The sequence below is a fragment of the Thrips palmi genome, unplaced genomic scaffold (genome assembly GCF_012932325.1).
Source record: "Thrips palmi isolate BJ-2018 unplaced genomic scaffold, TpBJ-2018v1 HiC_scaffold_17, whole genome shotgun sequence".
Taxonomy (NCBI): Eukaryota; Metazoa; Arthropoda; class Insecta; order Thysanoptera; family Thripidae; genus Thrips; species Thrips palmi.
In genome coordinates this window covers 12,461,497-12,479,927 of record NW_023144626.1, presented here as the reverse complement: position 1 = coordinate 12,479,927, position 18,431 = coordinate 12,461,497, and the positions used below count along the sequence as shown (strand labels likewise).

The 18,431-nt window shown below is 44.0% G+C and overlaps 1 protein-coding gene across 1 annotated transcript; it reads left to right on the top strand.

Moving 5' to 3' along the window:
- Positions 1–6,077: 6,077 nt before the first annotated feature.
- LOC117643710 lies at positions 6,078–18,315 on the top strand. The gene is made up of 7 exons (XM_034382763.1): positions 6,078–6,127; positions 7,901–8,063; positions 13,300–13,430; positions 13,944–14,122; positions 14,972–15,252; positions 15,642–15,800; positions 18,002–18,315. The coding sequence occupies exons 2-7, from the start codon at positions 7,905–7,907 to the stop codon at positions 18,113–18,115; spliced, it is 1,023 nt and encodes a 340-aa protein (XP_034238654.1). The 5' UTR covers positions 6,078–6,127; positions 7,901–7,904; the 3' UTR covers positions 18,116–18,315.
- Positions 18,316–18,431: the final 116 nt, after the last annotated feature.

Here is an 18,431-nt window from a genome sequence, read left to right as displayed (position 1 = left end):
CGCCGAAAAACGGCGTGACATGTGAGTCACGCCCTCAGTTTGCGTGAATAACAACGCGTTTTAAGAGACAAGTCACGCCAAAAAGCGGCATGACAAGATATGCACGCCAAAAATTGGCGTGAATTTTTGAGTCACTCCGATCTTTGGCGTGACTTTTCTGTCATGCCGTTTAATGGCTTGACATTTAATTCACGCCCCTGCAGCGGCACGAAGTCACGCTGACAGAATTTCAGTGAATAGGGTATTTTAAGAGTCCCTGGACCGGACATCAAAGTACAAAAGTAAGAACCAAAACGCCTTCTGCGCTTGCGCAGACGCTGCCTCAGAGTGGAAGGGGGACGTCTGCGCATGCGCAGACGCTGCCTCAGAGTGGAAGGGGGACGTCTGCGCATGCGCAGAAGCCGTTTTGGTTCTTACTTTTGTTCTTTGCCTTCCGGTCCAGGGATTCGTTAAAATATCCTATACCAGATACTGCTTTTGCCATGGTCATCATTATTAGGGTCGTGCCTTGGGTGGCATGGCAGTCGAAGGGTGACGACGGCGAGGACGGGCGCCCAGTCAGCTAGAAGACAGGCGTCGCACAGTAAATGTCTATGGGCATTCGTCTGTTCGAAGAATCAGGAACAATTCAGATGTTCAAAACAGGCACAGAACATTTATTGTGAATGCTTATGCATTACTTTGTTCGTAATTGGATGCAAAAATTCCTATGAACAAATTCGGGGGCAATATTGCAACCAAAGCGGAAACGTTTTTATAGCGTTACAAGATCGTACAAGATGGGCACAATATCCTATGCCCGGACACAGTGGTCCAATCTGGACACCGCCCGGAGTAAATTTTTTTAACTTGGCCCTACTATTTTTGCCAAGCATTCTCATTGAAATAATTTCAAACACTAATTCCAAGAAAACATTAAAGCGTTTAAAGCTGCTTTCAATTTGACGGTTTAAAACGGTTAACGCTCATATGCTTTCATATTTTGTTAGTCTTGCAAAGACGAATCCGAATTCGTAAGCATATATCAATGTGGTAATTTTTATATAATTTTATCGTGTTTATTACACTGGTAATAAGAAATAAGTAAATAAAAATTCCCCTTCCGCTGGAGTTCTGTAGAAATGCTCTTCTTCAAGGCTTAATGTCCACGACAGAGCGTTACACCAAGACGGAACATTGACTTACAAAAGTTTGAGACCCACGAAAAAGTTATCGTCTAGACTTCATCCACGACGCAACTTAACTATGAAATGTCGATCTGGTCCAGAAATTTTTCGATTCGAGCGGAACTTGAAGTGACATAGGCAAGGGGGACCGCGTCACTTGAGCGGGGTTTTCACTTGAGCGGGGGCTTCATCTGAGCGGGTTTTCGTTTGAGCGGGGGGTGCCAGGAAAAGTTTTTTTGAACGGGGGCTTCGTTTGAGCGGGGGCGGCATTGGCGGGGATTCGTCTTAGGGCCCCTTTAGGGTGCCTTCGACGAAAGGAGACCTTGTTTTGTTCAGGCCTTCGATTGAAGGAGGGCTTAGTTTGAGCAAAGCCGTTTACGCAGGAAATTTTTCGTTTGAGCGGCCTTTGTTTGAGCGGGGCCCTTCAATAACGGACCATCGTTTGACGGTCATTCGTTTGAAATGTTGTTAAAACGTCCCGCCAGCCTCGCTTACTCTTGTCTCCCTGTGGTTGACTTAAAAAAAAATGCCTAAACCACGGGAAAACACCCCTAAAGGGTGACAAATTGATCTGCTCGCGGCGAAATGCGAAACGGAACCGTTTCAATAGTCGAAAATAATTTGGACGTATCCATCAGAAAATCAGAATATGATTCGATACATAGAAACCCTTTTTCTGTTTAGCTTCATAAGTGAACTGACTCAAAGTCTCCCATTTTGACTTTTTTTTAACCTCTGTGACCATCAGGACGACGAAGGAACTTCCAGTTTGGGGCGTTTGACTCGCAATTAGGGGGCAGTCTTGTCCCTGTACCCTTTTTTAGGGGGGGCTTACCCCCTCCTTTGATGGCGGTGATTTCTTTAATATACCTCTTAGAGACAAACGGTAAAAACAAAATGGAAGAACGTAGTTTTAACAACATTTTCCAAACTAAATATTTTGTTTTGTCTTTAGTTGTAAGGGAGTTATAGGTAGTGCAAAACAAAGATGCTGCTGATCTCGAAATACAAATACAAGATGGCAAAACATACAAAATTTCACTGCACGACATTTTTCTCCGGAAGTTTTTAACTTTTTGGCAATTGGTTAGCAGTTGGTTTTGAAGATAAAAAAAATGGTCTTCACCTTGGTCTACAATCATCCCTGTAGCCCAAGGAAAACGTTTTTTATAAACGTGTCCAAACATATCTACAAACTTCGGTATGGTTTTAATAATGGTTCTCCTAGGGCTTTAGGGATGATTGTGAGCGAAAGTAAAGACCATTGTTTTAGCTTCAAAATGCCGCAAACCGATTGCCAAAGAGTTAAGAACTTCTGGAGAAAAACGTCGCGCAGTGAAATTTTGTATGTTTTGCCGGCTTTTGTTGCACTACCTATAACTCCCTTACAACTAAAGACAAAACAAAATATTTATTTTTGAAAATGTTGTAAAAATTACGTTCTTTCCTTTCGTTTTTACTCTTTGTCTCTAGTCTCTAAGAAGTATATTTAAAAAAAATCATCGCCATCAAAAGAGGGGGAAAACCCCCTCAAAAAGGGTACAAGGACGAGACTGCCCCCTTGAATGAGTGGTCTGAATACGCATTAACGTTTCAAAATCGGATAAATGGTTTTGGAGATATCTATCAAAAAACTGGATATTTTGGGGTTTTGGTTGATTCAGAAACGTTTCGACTCCATTTTTCCTCCTAACCGTCAACCACATGGCTGAATGTACTTCTCTCAACGTTGAATAACAGTGTTTCTTCTTTCCACAACTCTCTCCTCCGGCACCGACCGCGACCGGGCGCGTGGGCCGCCCCCATTATCTCCGCTGCAGCCAGCGCGGCGGCGGATGGCACGCAGCGGATTTTGGCGACGCAGCAACACTAAAGTGAACGTAGCTTTGGCAAGACGTGACCAAATCCAACGCACGAGGCATCTTTTCGACTCAACACAAAATTTCCTTTCCGATGGTGACTAAGGCATTCCGTTCAGACTAGCAAAACGTGATCACACCAATCGATGACCTGTTTCACCGACTAACCAAATGATTGTTTTTGTTGTCCTGTTGATGATAGTGGTGTGCGAAGTGGCATGTTTCAAAGTCAAATCTAATACAATGGAATTGAATTTTTATTTTCTCCCCCCATTGAATCGAATTTTATTTTTTTCGCCCGAATCGAATGTCCCTACTTCGAATCCGATTCGAATCGAAGGAATAAATATACTAAATACAATACACTGGTAAAACTAAAGCGTAGTATTACCCACTGTTTTCAAGCGTAATCAGGTTACGCTTGAATTCAAGCGTAACAGGCTCATCCGCCAAGATTCCCCCTATCTAAATGCATGGGGGAATTTCTAGTCTATGCTTGATTTCAAGCGTAAAGTCTTCCAGCGTAGCGTAACTTTATGCTTGACTCAAGCATAGAGTTACGCTTTAGTTTTACCAGTGTATGAATATAATCTTGAACAATTGTGCAAGTTGGGCAAGGAAACGTTCTAAAACTCACACAATGACTCGGTCATGTTACAATTTTAACGACTTTGCTCGGTACAACAAAAAAGTCTGTTAAACGTTGAGAGATCAAAGGGGGGAAAACGATGCATTTTATACCTTTTTCCTCTTCCGACACCAGTAAACTTTTGAATTTGAAGTCTCTACCTATAACATGCTTAACATTATATATTCACCTTCTTGAGGTCAAATCATTTCGGTTACCAAATCGTTAATATCGCAAACTTGAAATTTTAACTTTATTTCTTTGTTTCTGGTAAACACACGAGTTTATTTCCCAGGGTACACTGATTTCTATTTCCTTAGACACAGCGACCCCTTTAGCTTCGAACACGGTGCAACCCAGTCCAAAATGGGTTCAATAACTGTCTAAAACAAAAAATCAAAGCGCTCAAACCCTAATGTGGCTGTCACTGGGCCGGGACACTGGCTATCACTGGGCAAAAGGTGGCCATCACTGGGCAAACTGAACTGACATTTTGGTAATTTTTTTCTCACAGAATAAATTTTGTTTTCCTGGTTTTCAACCTTGCGAACCTTTACTCTATCCTTCTTGTATGTCCCTGAAAATGTTCATACCGGTACGACATGCGGGACACTCAGTAAAGGGGTTGAAGGCGCATCAGTGCGCTAAAAGTAGCCATCACTGGGCACCTTACCCTACTTTACGCCTGCAAAACCGGAATTCTCGATCTAACCTAACCTTCCGTTCATTGAACGATAAAAACTTGGTCAATATGTACAAAAAAGCTAAAATATCTCAAGAAAAATGCAATGTATGACCTGTCAATGAACGGAATTGTTGATTATAACAGGACGTAACGTCCTTAATACTAGGTTTACCCGGTGGATCTATAATAGAGCAGCTAAAATAAAGTCTAAATGTAACCATTCTTACCCAAAAATACCGTCACATTCATTTCTATTTTCGTATTGAACGTAACGTTAAATCTTAAGCGTAATTTTAAATCTCTACATACGGTTGCAAATTATTTGATGGACTATTCTACCGGTTCCGTTTGCATTTCGCCGCGAGCAGAACAATTTGTCATACGGGCAAGGGACGTGCATACAGCGAGGCTAGCCAGTGCTTTGCGAGTCAACCACAGGGAGCGCTGGCGTAGCGCTGGCTGCGCGGGATCGTTTAAACAGAGGGCCCCGCTCAAACGAAGGCCCCGCTCAAACGAAGGGCCCCGCTCAAACGAAGGGCCCCGCTCAAACGAAGGCCCCGCTCAAGTGAAGGCCTCGCTAAAACGAAGGCCCCGCTCAAGCGAAGGCCCCGCTCAAGTGAAGGCCCCGCTCAAACGAAGGTCCCCCGCTCAGTCGAAGGCCCCCCGCTCAAATGAAGGCCCCGCTAAGACGAAGCCCCCGCTCAACTGCCGCCCCCGCTCAAACGAAGCCCCCGCTCAAACGAAAACCCGCTCAAACGAAGCCCCCGCTCAAACGAAAACCCGCTCAGATGAAGCCCCCGCTCAAGTGAAAACCCCGCTCAACCAAGACGTAAGTAACATCACCAATTTACTGATTGTATGTACTTATACGGAATCAAAACTTGAAGTAAAGATAACTGTCATAAATTGGTCTTGCCAAAGTTCCAAGGAAAACGCGTTTCGCTTCAGTTTTGTCACCTCAGGCCTTGCTGGGTTAGTTTGCTGAAAAAGTCTAATTATGAGAATAGACTTATTCCTGTCGGCGTGATGCTTGACTGCGCTTCAGTAAAGGAGAGAGGGGCAGTTAAGAACAAACACCCATATCTACGCATTGGGGGGGGGCTCCTTACGTAAATACGAATGTGACTTGCCTTCAACTTTAAGGATCGTGTTGATTTGCAAGCAGCACTGTACTGATCGGATCGTTGAGAAGTGGCTCAAAATTTCAAAATCTGTTACGAACTGCCCCAGTTCCTTGCTCCCTTTCACTGTTGTGGCCGGTCTGCTTGTCTGCCCTTCCCATCTGTTGCACTAAGAGGCATTGTTGCGTGAGTCTGACGAGGCAAACCGGCTTCCGGCTTCGTCCAGGTACACCGTTCCCTAGACCCTTCCGCCTACTGATATTTTCTCCCTCTTCATGCTGCTGTTCAGAACAACCGGACCATTTGATGTGTCGGGCCCAAACGGTGACGGGAGCGCAGACAATACATCATCGCCAACAGCAGGTAAGAGCCCATATTGAAAACCTAAGTGTGGACAACATCCACACTGGTAGATCTAAAGCGTAACCCTATGCTTGAGTCAAGCATAAAGTTACGCTTGAGGACGTTACGCTTGAAATGAAGGATACTCGGGAAATTCCCCCATGCATTTAGACAGGGGGAATCTTGGCCGTTGAGCCTGTTACGCTTGATTTCAAGCGTAAACTGATTACGCTTGAAAACAGAGAGTAACACTACGCTTTAGTTTTACCAGTGAAGTACACACGTATCACCGAAAAACTCTACGAAAAGTCGCTTCGTGATACGAAGTAAATAAAGGCATTGTAAAATCTACGAAGAAATGCTTCGTATTAGGAAGCAAAATCCTTCGTAACATGAAGCATTTTTTCATAATACGAAGCAATTCTACAATGCCTTCATTTTCTTTGTAGCTACGAAGCCAATGCTTCGTAGGCTCTTAAGAGTGTAGTGCATTGAAGCGCATACGGAAGGTTGCCAAAACTTGGGGCCCTTTTTTGTCTTAAGTCACAGTTTCCACTTTTTCGACGTAACGACGTGCGGTTCGATTCCAAGGACAGCTTTATCTCCCTAACTACCGCACACACTAACCGGGCACGTAAATCACGCGTTTTCAACTTTTAAAAAAATGCCAAAATCGGCCAAAATCTTGCGCGAAGTCAGAAATGTAACTCTATGCATCTTCGGCATTGTGAATTTTAACTTCAGGGGGCAAACGCGTCTTCGACACCCAGCAAAATTTTCCGAAATCCTTTTCATTTGAGTTTTCCTGACCATCTGAAAGATTGCAGCAGGTGTTCTGATAACCGTGAGTAGAATGGTTGCTGTAGGGAAGTTTTCGGTAAACAAACATGCTGCATTATACTATTTGATCATGAGGACGAAATAATATGCACTTGTGCACTGAGTACACTCGAGATTTGCGTGCGTTCTTCATTGATTGCCTACCTTGTGGTAAAGGCGGATACCCAAATTTCCCAATTTAACAAGGGGTTTTGTTCAAAAACAAAGGACTAAATCAAACTGTAGCTAAATTTAATTCTTAAGAATAAGAGATTCTTTTTAAGGGGGCAATACACTGAAAATGGCCAAAAACTGACTTGTGCGATTGCTTCCATACGCGTTGTTGAGCGTTGTTCAAACTTTTCACGTGTCAAGACCTTACAAAATGAAGCATTTTAAGCCCAGAATGGCGTCGATCGGACGTCAGGGAGCGGAGCAGCGCCCAATCAAATTTTCGTCAAAAATCAAACTGGTGGGCGTCCCTCAGTCCGCAAAAATGAAGATATCTCGACCCCGTTTGGGCCAAAATGTAGGTAATTAAAGCGGCTTTAGCGCAAACTAGGATTATGAACATCGAACTATCAAAAGTACAAAATTTTACCAAAAAACCTGTTTTGATCATTTTTGCAAAATCTTCAAAAAGTGTTTTTGGATGAAATTTTGTACTTCCGGTTGCTCGATGTTTATAATCCTAGTTTGCGCTATAGCCGCTTCAATTTCCTACATTTTGGCGCAAACGGGGTCGAGATATCTTCATTTTTGCGGACTGAGGGACACCCGCCAGTTCGACTTTTGACGAAAATTTGATTGGGCGCTGCTCCGCTCCCTGACGTCCGATCGATGCCATTCTGGGCTTAAAATGCTTCTTTTTGTAAGGTCTTGACACATGAAGAGTTTGAACAACGCTCAACAACGCGTATGGAAGCAATCGCACAAGTCAGTTTTTGGCCATTTTCAGTGTATTGCCCCCTTAAAGGTTGCGGCTACCCTTCGTGTTTATTTCTCAATCCGACGCATGTTCGTGCGTTGTTTCGACTTCTAAATTAGAAATCACATCCCTTCCAAAACTTTTTTGGTTCTGTGCACAGAGAATTTTTATTTAACGACTTAAATATTACGAAAGCCTCTATATCTTCGTATCTCATAAGAGTTTTAGAGTTCGGACTGTGATAGTATGAGTCTTTCATAGTGAGCAACTGATTCGCCTTATGAAAACCAAAGCACTGCCTCCTATATTTATTTTTTTACAGTGATCTTAACGCGTCCGATTCGTTGTGCAGCTTCATGAGCATGGACGACAGCTGGCAGGAGAAACTGTCGTGCCCCAGCTTGTGGAAGGACAAGATCGGCATGCCGGTCGTCCCGATGCCCCTGAGCGTGGCCAGCAACACGACGGACAAGCTGGACTTGGCGCCCACGCCCTGGCACCGCGTCTTGGACATGGTAAAGACAACCATCCCTCCTATTAGTACTGCTCTTGTGGTAGCGTTCTTACATTTTTATCGTGATTTGCACTATAAACCCAACTGTCTTCTGACTTTACTCTTACAATTGCATACTTGGCAAGTATTTATGGAAAAGGCTTGAGCGTTGCATGGAGTTTCGGAGCTAGGTTCAGGGCGGGGAAGAACTGGACAGGGGAAGAACTGGACACCCCATATTTTACTTCAAATACCGTAGGCACAGGGATAACAACTATCAAAAGTTGTTCCGTGGCATCAGCGGTTTTGTGCAAGGTCTGAGATGAAATTGGAAGTCATTTTCGTGATCAGCAAAACTGCAGAAAACTATGTAAAACTCGATGTAAAAATTTTGGTCCAAAATTGGTATATATTTGGAAAAGTAAAGGTCTGAGATGAAATTGGAAGTCATTTTCGTGATCAGCACACCAAAAACTGCAGGAAACTATGTAAAACTCGATGTAAAAATTTTGGTCCAAAATTGGTAAATATTTGGAAAAGTAAAGGTCTGGGATGAAATTGGAAGTCATTTTTGTGATCAGCACACCAAATACTGCAGGAAGCAATGAAACACCGAGGAAATTTTGGTCCTAAATCATGTAATTCTAGTTGAAAGTATGGGTCTTCAGTTGTTACGTTTTTTAAGAGCGTTTCCTGTTCATGGTGTCATGCCATGAACCCTGACCCTGTTACTCAGTCGAGTAACATTTAACAGCCAGCATTGAATTGCTTAATACGATTCACAAATACTTCAATTACCATTCGATATCTCCTTGTTACTGAACTTATGAATACGCAATGTTATTAGTAATACCTAAAAAGCCTTTCTCCCTTTTAGTTTAAACTAGTGGATTAAACTATATTGATTTATCTGCATTGATTAAAAAGAGACATATTTACAGGCAGGCTGATTTCAACTACTTTATGGAGAAGACCTTCTGTCAGATCCAATGAATCGTTTCATAGAATCTAATGTCGAGGCCACTTATTGCTAAACGCAAGTTTACCTTATTCATAATGACAGTCATGGTGTGTTATTAACTCTTTGAAACAGCCCGTATGAAAACGAAAAGTACGCTTTTAGGACGCTTTTAGGACGCAAACAGGACGCTGCAGGCTGGACTCGTACGCTTTTGGTGCGCAAACATGCGTCCTAGGACGCTTTTAGTCTCGAAGACGCGCGAGACTTGTACGCGGATACACTGCAAACCTAACTGTCTACTAAGTACACACTTACAAATGCATGCTGGCAAGTACACACTTACAAACGCATGCTTGGCCAAGTACACACTTACAAATGCATGCTTGCAAGTACACACTTGCAAACGCATGCTTAACGCCGTATAACTCCATGCGTCAAGCATGCGTTTGTAAGTGTGTACTTGCAAGCATGCATTTGTAAGTGTGTACTTGGCCAAGCATGCGTTTGTAAGTGTGTACTTGCAAGCATGCAGTTGTAAGTGTGTACTTAGTAGACAGTTAGGTTTGCAGTGTAGGCCCCTCCGTTGGGTACTAGGGCGCTAGGAGTCCCGCCGTCCGCGCCCGAGGAGGGTACTAGTCCGCTTTTGGTACGCTCGAGACGGACTAGTGCGCGGAAGGTACGCTTGCAGGTGGGACTAGGGCGTGAAGAGGGCGCGCTAATGCCCGCACGGACTAGGGCGTTCGGAGTCCGGCACTTGTGCGGCCTCTTCACGTCCTAGTCCCTCATGCAAGCGTACCTTTAGCGCACTAGTCCGCAAGTGTTCAGGGGTAGGTGATCGAGTCATCGAGTGTTAAATGTTCAATGTCGTCCCTGCCCTTAGCGCTTCCAGCACCTTTACTCTCAATCGCAATGCTTCTATAATACCTATTTCAACTGGTGTCAATTTTGGTCAGGCGGTATATTTATCCTACCCTCGAAGAACACAGTGCTCAGTGATTGACATTTTAACGCTTTTCACATGGTTCAACACCAATACTACTATGAATCTCTTCCACTGTGCAGGGCTGCTGAAGACAAGCCCATTTCTGGTTCTAAGTTCTACTCCTTGTTTTTAACTTGACGCGTGGTAAATGCGAGGGGGCAACCACATTGGATGTTTGGGGACACAATATTTCTGAGGGCCAAAGATTTCGTCGGATTTTGCAAGATTTTAAGCAATATTCCGCCCAAACTTAGCTTGTTTTTGGTCTTTTTAAAGGCAAGATTTCAGATTTCCCAGAGATTTTTAGCGCTTAGGTGACAAGATTTCTGGAGTGGTTGCCCCTTGGGTAAATGTATCTGTTCTATTTTGTTTGAACCGTACAAAATTTTACGTCTACGAAATATTTCGTACATATTTGTATGCGACACGTGACCAGTCATACTAGATGCCAATTTCTATGCAAAGCAACCACCAAGTTGAAAACCGCACCTCTCAATCTTGAAAGGCGCGCCCGCCAGAGAGGAGGGAAGGGAGCGCGCGCACTGCCTGTGCGCTGAGCGCGCCGCGCCAGTGAAGAGGCTCGCCTGCGGCCCCGGTCCCCATGTTCCAGGTTAGCGCAGTGGTCACCGTCCTCGACATCGAAGAGCCAGGCGAGTCATCAACACAGCAGTCCGGGGATCGACTACCACTGAAGCCTGTGTCTCAGCAGCTGGTCGGGGCGGGGCCCGGGCGGCCCGGCGGCCCGGCGGCCCGGCGCTCACTCTGAGAAAAAATGACGGTAAATCCTGGATAATTTTTTTGCCAAACTTTACCGTACTTCATAAACCAGTATCCACCGTACAGTCTACAGTATTTACCGTACTTGTTTTACAAAATATTCCGTAGTTTTTTTAACAGAAGTTACCGTTCTTTCGTACAGTCCATGCCGTAGGAAGGACTAAATCTGGTCCCAACAAAGGCCGCACCCAAGAATTGTCCACATCAGGATCTTGAAAAAAGGGGGTCGACCGACTGAGAAATTTTATTGCACCTTTCGATAGGTCTCGTCAAGACCTTTTCAACGAGTGGTCGGAAGGGGGGTCCAGGAGTCCGACTTGAGCAGTTACGTACATCAGGATCTTGAAAAACGAGGGTCGACCGGCTGAAAAAAATTATAGCAGTTTTTGATAGGTATTAAAAGTACGGGATTGCCGGGTAAAAAAGTACGGGATTCCCTATAAAAAAGTACGGCGTTGCCTGTAAAATAAGTACGGTATTGCCTGTAAAAAAACGACGGTATTGCCTGTTAAAAAAAGTACGGTGAAGTCTGGAGTAATCAGTACAGGATTTACCGTGATCTTTTCTCGCAGTGCTGGCATTCTTTTGGCGGGGATGCGTCAGGGGACTAGTCCGCTTTAGTCCCGCGCAGCGGACTGAAAGCGCCCTAGTCCCGCGCGGACTAGGGCGCGCGGAGGGCGCTTTTTGGGCGATTCTGTCCTGTTTACGTCCTAGTCCACCTAGAAAGCAGACTGAAAGCGAACAAGTCTGAGCCAAGGTCAAGCGTCCTGTTTGCGTCCTAAAAGCGTCCTAAAAGCGTGCTTTTCATTTTCATACGGGAGTTTAGCAAAAGTATTTACCTAACATTCTGAGTAAATTAAAAAAAAAAGCCAACTTAAACCATGACCAACACAAATTACCAGTTGTCGCAGACAATGTATGATTAAGTTAAAAGAATCGTCTCATGAAATCATATGATCAAGTCAGTGAATCGTGTCATTGAATCTGATGTCAATGTCAAACCTTGAATGCGCTACACTCACTCATCATATGGTTTTCTTTAAGGTTAGTACTATAGTAAATTCACAGCATTGCAATGAAGCCTTTTCCCAGAATCAGTGCCAAGAGTCAGCAAAGACTATTTATTTTGGCAAGATTAGCATCTGGTTTGTACTCATAGAATGTATTAATATATTTTCTAACTGTTATTGAGCAAAGCAAACAACTAAAAAATATAGTGTCTGAGAATATAAATGGAAATACACTCACAAAGGTTAAAAAGACCAAATCATTCTTGCAATTATCAAACACACTCCACTGACTAAAACATTTCCCCTGTAGCGGGGGAGGGGAGGGGGTGGACGGACGGACGAAACGCGTAATAATTGTCACTTTCATTTTCCGTATTTCACTGTGTTGACACTCCGGAGGGGTATCAATCATTCTAAAATATCGAAAAAACTATGACCGTACTCACTTTTAAGCCCTTCTGCTCTTTAGTTTGTTTTATTTGCCAATGTTTTGCCAGGTCCCGTATTTGAGAGTCGCGGCCGCAAGTATGAAAAATTGCTACTAGCTGCCAACCACTACCAACCTAACCACGCTAAGAACCTAATTCAAAAAGATGTTTTGAATATTTCAAACAATAGTAATCGTGAATATAAGATAAACTCCCCCTGGGGGAGATTTAGGAGCCTTCCGGTGCGAAATTTTGAAACTATTTGTGCGGTAGTTGCTGAGAAACGTGAGTGAGTTACAGACAGACAGACAGACGCACGACCAGTCACTTTTTGGTGCCCCCAAACACGGCATGGGCTCGCTATCGCTCGCCAAAAATTGTGTTGAAGCCTAAGAGCATCGAACGGCACTGTTTTTCAAAGATGATGGTCTTAGCTGTAAGGTGGTACCTTACATGGGCCTGTCGGCTGATTCTGCAGGAAGCTGTGCTTCAAGTACAAACATTAAAAAAAAAAAAGATTTTTATAGTTATTTCTAATGTGTTTTTCAAACGTGCAGTTTGATTCTAAATATTATATGTAGAACTGGGCTAAATTTATTTTTTGTGAGCGGGATGACCAATCTTTCTAAAACCACTAACGTGATGGTTCAGTGTAGTTTCAGTTCGGAGATATAACGGGTGTACTTTTCTTACCCGACCTTCGAGTGTACTTTTCTTACCCAACCTACCCCTACGCATGGCTTCAAGCGTAGCTCTTCTTACGTTTAAAGTCAAGCGCAGGGGTACGCTTCAAGATTTTACGCTTGAGGACAGGCGTAATACTACAAGTGGGCTTACCAAGTGGGAATCCACTGAGAATCCAAACGCTATGAGTATAGCGTCAATTGGTGCAATGCAAAAGCATTGCACATGAGGTGCAATGCCTCCCTATTCCCATACATTAGCATAGGGCCTTTTCGGGATGCATTGCACGTAAGGTGCAATATGGCTATCGCATTGCACGTATGGTGCGATATCTCAGCTGCATTGCCCGATACGTGCTATACACACAGCGTTTGGAATCTCAGTGTCAACACATGCCGTTTCTCTGTTGGCCGCAGATCAGCGTGGCGTACGCGTACTGCACCCACGACCGCGACGACGATGCGATCGCTCTTCTCAGGGACTGCTATTTCTACATTCTGCCGCAGCCCTTCTGTCAGCACGAGTGTGCCTTACTCAAGGAGTACCGGTGAGTTGCAGTGTTTAACATAGAAACTAATTAGATAACCTCATAGTATTTTTGGTAAGGGTATCAAGATCTATCGAATTTTGATATTCCGGAACTCGTGTGTATAATGAATCGAGGTTAACCACATCACCACATTCCAATGCTGAGCACAATACTCGTTTAGGTGGTAATATTTTTTTGTTTTTGTAAAGAACAAGTAAAAATCGGAAACAAACATATATTTGGACGTTTCAGTCAGACCGCTAGGAAGTATTGGTAAAATTCAATTTTCTGGACATTTTTCTGAAAATTGGTCAATTTTCAACTTTCACATGGGTTTGGTTTAGTAACTTTCAGCACAAACTGTGGATGCTGAAATTATTTTTTTCTGGTGGTCTTGAAGATCCCGAAGTATGAAAGCAATCGGCAACTGACACCTTGTGAATCATTCCAGAACGATTTTCCATAGCATTGGTGATAAGGGACTTGTCAAACTTGCGACAATGTCTCTACCAGTGCGTTTCGTGTTCCCAGCCCCGCCATGCGACACGTGCTGGACTCCTTCTGGGCCGTCATGGAGTGGTGCCGGACGCGGTCCACGCCGCCCATGCTGCGCGCCTTCGTCAGCAACATCACGCCCTTCAAGAAGCTGAGCCCGGACCTGCAGGCCGCAGTGCACGCCATCCACGCGGGGGTCAGCAAGTTGCAGCACGGTGAGGATAGGATCTCTAAACAGGGTGTCGGAGGACCACACTACATGTTTAGGGTCAGGGCGGGGGAAAACTGGACAGGGGAAGAACTGGACACTCCACATTTTACTTCAAATGCCGTATGTACTGGCCTGACAACTGTCGTGTAGTGAACCGCTGATGCCACGGAACAACTTTTGATAGTTGTTATTCCTGTGCACGGTATTTGAAGTAAAATATGGGCTGTCCAGTTCTTCCCCTGTCCAGTTCTTCCCCACCCTGACCCTATGCATTTCTTTGTTCATAGCTATTGCCATATTGTGCATACGCATGCATTTTTATACATAAATTACGGACAACGTTTCCATATTGTGCAAGTACTTTAACGACTACCTTTGTCTTGCATCGATTTGTACATTACTTTCGAATACACAAATATGGCAATAGTTACGTTCAGAAAGTCCATATACAGCCGAAGTTCTCAGAATTTGACCTACTTTTTTAAAGTTTTGAGATCCTTTCAGGTAAATTCTGGTAATTTGGAGGCCTAAGAGAGCGTCATGGACGCGAAAGCCGGATCACTGGTTTTGTGAGTGCACACTCTCTCACGTGTGCATATGTAAGTTATGTACAAATTTGTATAAGCTCAATTTTATGAATACTTAAACACTTAATGAAATTATTGTCCCTAAATCCTAAGTAAATTGTTAATACCTCAAGAAATAGCTTCGGTATGCACAAATATGGCCACAGTTATCGACAATCAAAGTACCTAAACATGAAGTGTGCGTGCTTGAAGCCCCTAGGGACTCCTAATTGTACCATCCTGAAAAATGACCCCTATAAGCTTTTTTTTCCTTTTCCATGTTGCAGACGTCTCTCTCACCTATTTAGACCTGAGCATAATGATCAGCCGGCGCGAGGGCGAGTGGCACTGGATGAAGGGCAACAACGATTTCTGCGGTGGTTCGGCCGTGGAGCACTTGCGGAAGGCCCACCGCCTGCGCCCGGGGCCCCACACTGCTCTGACCCTGGCCGAGAAGCTGCCCTTGGACAAGTGCCGCGCCGAGGCTGTGGAACTGCTGGGTGAAGCCCTGCGCCTCTACCCCGACCACCCCTACGTGCTGAGCCACGCCGGCGACGTGCTGGTTCGGGTACGTCCAACGCACAGTGGACCAGAAGATCGGTGCAGGCAGTCAAAGTCAAGACGGTTTTCAGCTGTAGAGTCGCTTAATGGGGCTCGAACCGAATGTGTGACCCTAACGATGGATTTCGAACCCATTGGTGGAGTGCTCTGGTCTTCGAGTCCTTTTAAGAAACTCTGTCGCTCAAAATGCGTCTAGAGGTTTGCCCTCTTCCAACGGTCTTCTGGCCCATTGTGCAACGTCCACACTCTCTGGCAAACGGAGAAATCTGTTAACAACGTATTTAAATATGGTGTACCGATTGTCTCTAGCATTAACACCCGTCTCTACATGAAAGTCTAAACAGAAAGATAAAAAATGACCAAAATTTTTTTTTACCTCTTTGTTTTATTTTGCAGGTCCATGGCGTCACCAAGACCATGGTGGCCGAGGCGGAGCGCCTCTTGCTGCGCTGCAGGGCTGCCGTCGGGGACCGCTGCTACCTGCGCCTCAGGCTGGGCGCGCTGTGCAAGCGGCAGGGCGGAAGAGAGGCCGAGGCTGAACGCCACTTTGAGGAGGTAGGCATGAGGAGTGAGAAGAGAGAGAATTTCGTGTATTCCGTCATTGGGCATGAAAGATTCATATCAGAACTGTAGTTTAGGTGAGGTTGCACTCTCAGGGCGTTACTGACTTTCTCTGCTCATCTTGTCAGTACTTATGCAAGTAATTTGTGCTACCACAATACTTAATTTTCCTTTTCTAAAGAACTACTTACGAAATATTAAACAGTGTACTGACAGTTTGGCTTTGTACTTTGTACATAATTTTAGAAAGGAAATTAGTCATACCTTCTTACTAAATACTAAGTATTATTGTTGCTTACAAGAATACGTAGTTAATGAGAGAAAAGTCAGTATTGTGCTGAAAGTGTGCTTACTCGTTTTGTAAAAAAAAAGTTTTGCTATCAATGTTACCAAAGTTAAGTTTTTGGTGTTGCAAATTTTCATTTCTCGAAGAACTCAGTTGAAAAATGTTGTCCTCTAGTGTCTTGTCTTCCGTAAAATAACAGTATGTTTAATTTCACAACAGAAATGGCACCATGAACTTAAAGAATTTGATTATAACACGGCCAAATTTGGTGGTTTTGCCAAAATTACGCCAGCCTTGTGATTGTGGTGGGTGAGGTATACAAAAGAGCCTTGAATTTCATGGAGGTTATGGGACACCAACTTTTAGTGTTGGTGTTGGTGTCAGTTAGATGTCAACTCAACTTAAGTTAAATCTGTCGTAGAGCAAAAGTTGGCTTTTTTTTTAAATAGGTAGTGCAAACTATCAGAAAATTAAGTGCGAAAAGGAAAACATGATATGTTATCTAGTACTCTTGCTACACTGCAAATTCAGTGGCAGGCTTGTCTGCCACAGTCCTGGCAAGCCGATTTGAATGCCAAAAATTGGCAAGACTTGACCTTATGTCTTTATCAGCATGTCAATATTAGGAGCTTCATCCGCCTGCAATGCCAAACTGAGGTAAGCTGAGGAGTATGTCTGGGCCAAGCTTGCCAAATTTTGTCATTCAAAATAGTTTGCCAATGGGCAAGCAAAGTTGCCACCGACTTCTTAGTGAGCAGACAAACGCTATCAAATTTAGTGTCAGACTATTTGTCTCACTATTTGGCGTAAACGGCAGGGAATCCTTGGCAGCAGGTTTGGGGCAAAACTTGTCACACTTGCTAACGTGGGACGAACCGTGTCGCACAGTTGGAAGCATGGGACTAACGTGGCCCACACTTTAAACCGTGAGATATTGTGGTTCTCGCCAAATAGTGTGGGACTGTCTCTCACTTAGATTATTCTACAAATCGAAGAGCGTACATAGTATGCTCTAACTGGAGCATGCCTGCAAGCACGCTCTAGGTAGCTTGTGCCTGCCAAGCATGCACTAACTAGTGCATACACGCCAGGTACACCCTTCCTGATGGAAGCAACTCCCTATCCCTTATACACTAGATGCATGCTTCAGTAAGCGTGTACCTGGCATGTATGCACTAGTAAGTGCATGCTTGGCAGGCATGCGCTAGCTGGAGCGTGCTTGCAGGCATGCTCCAGTTTAGAGCATACAATGTACGCTCTTCGATTTGTAGAGCAGAGTAATAAAACACGTCAGGTTTTGGGTGTGTACACCCCCTTAAGACGACGGTTCTACCGCACTGCAAGGAAAAGTGTGACTAGTACATCAAAAGTACAACTAAAACTGTACTATAGAAGTACAGCAGGGATTGTAGTAAATACAAGGAGAATTCGAGGGGTCCTATTCAAAACATCTTATCTGGGAGACAATCTTATCCTAGGCGCAGGCGAATTTCACTCAGTTTGATCATTTGGTACATCTACAAATCAATATAATTTGTAATTAAAATCACTGAAATGTGAAGCTGAAAGATCAAAGAAACCAATATAGTGCACGTATAAATATATTTCGCTTACTCTCGTACCCGTACCAAATGGTAGTGAAATTCGCCTGCGTTTAAGATAAGATTGTCTTGGGGGGGGGGGGACGCCCAGATAAGATCTTTTGAATAGGACCCCTCGAATTGTACAAACCACAACGAGGCCTGGACCGCACAGCACTCGTAATGCCGGTTCCACTGTACCTTGTAAAACAATTCTTGTACTGTGAAAGTACAATAAATTCCCGATAAAAAATTTCCAGGAAGTTGTGTACTTTTGTTGCGTTTTTTTTCTTGCAGTGTGGTTGACTTCGCCATTTGTGTGCTCGCAGGCTTGCCGACTCAATCCAGCAGACGCCGCGTCCATTCGTCTGTTCTACATGGGGGACAAGTCCGGGACCGTGTCTCTCGATTCCCTGCTGAAGAAGAAGAAGAGTTTCCTGTAGCGACTGCAACTATTTTGAACTTGGCGGTTCTGGCCATCAGTTTGCACTTGCACAGTATCTCTAGCTTCTCTAGGATTTATTTTAATTTTTTTCATTGACTGTAATATTCTGTGACTGGAATCATGATATATACTTAAACTGAAGCGACTTGTATTCAATTTAAGACACTTCTGTGTTAATTACATTGTGTGAAACAAAAGGCTATGGTAAAATCATTTTATTCGTTTTACTTCTTTAAAAAAAAAAAAAAAAAAAACAGGAGGTAAGTTCCGGGGGATAGGTTCAAGTACTTCCTATGGCAATTGTTATGGACAAG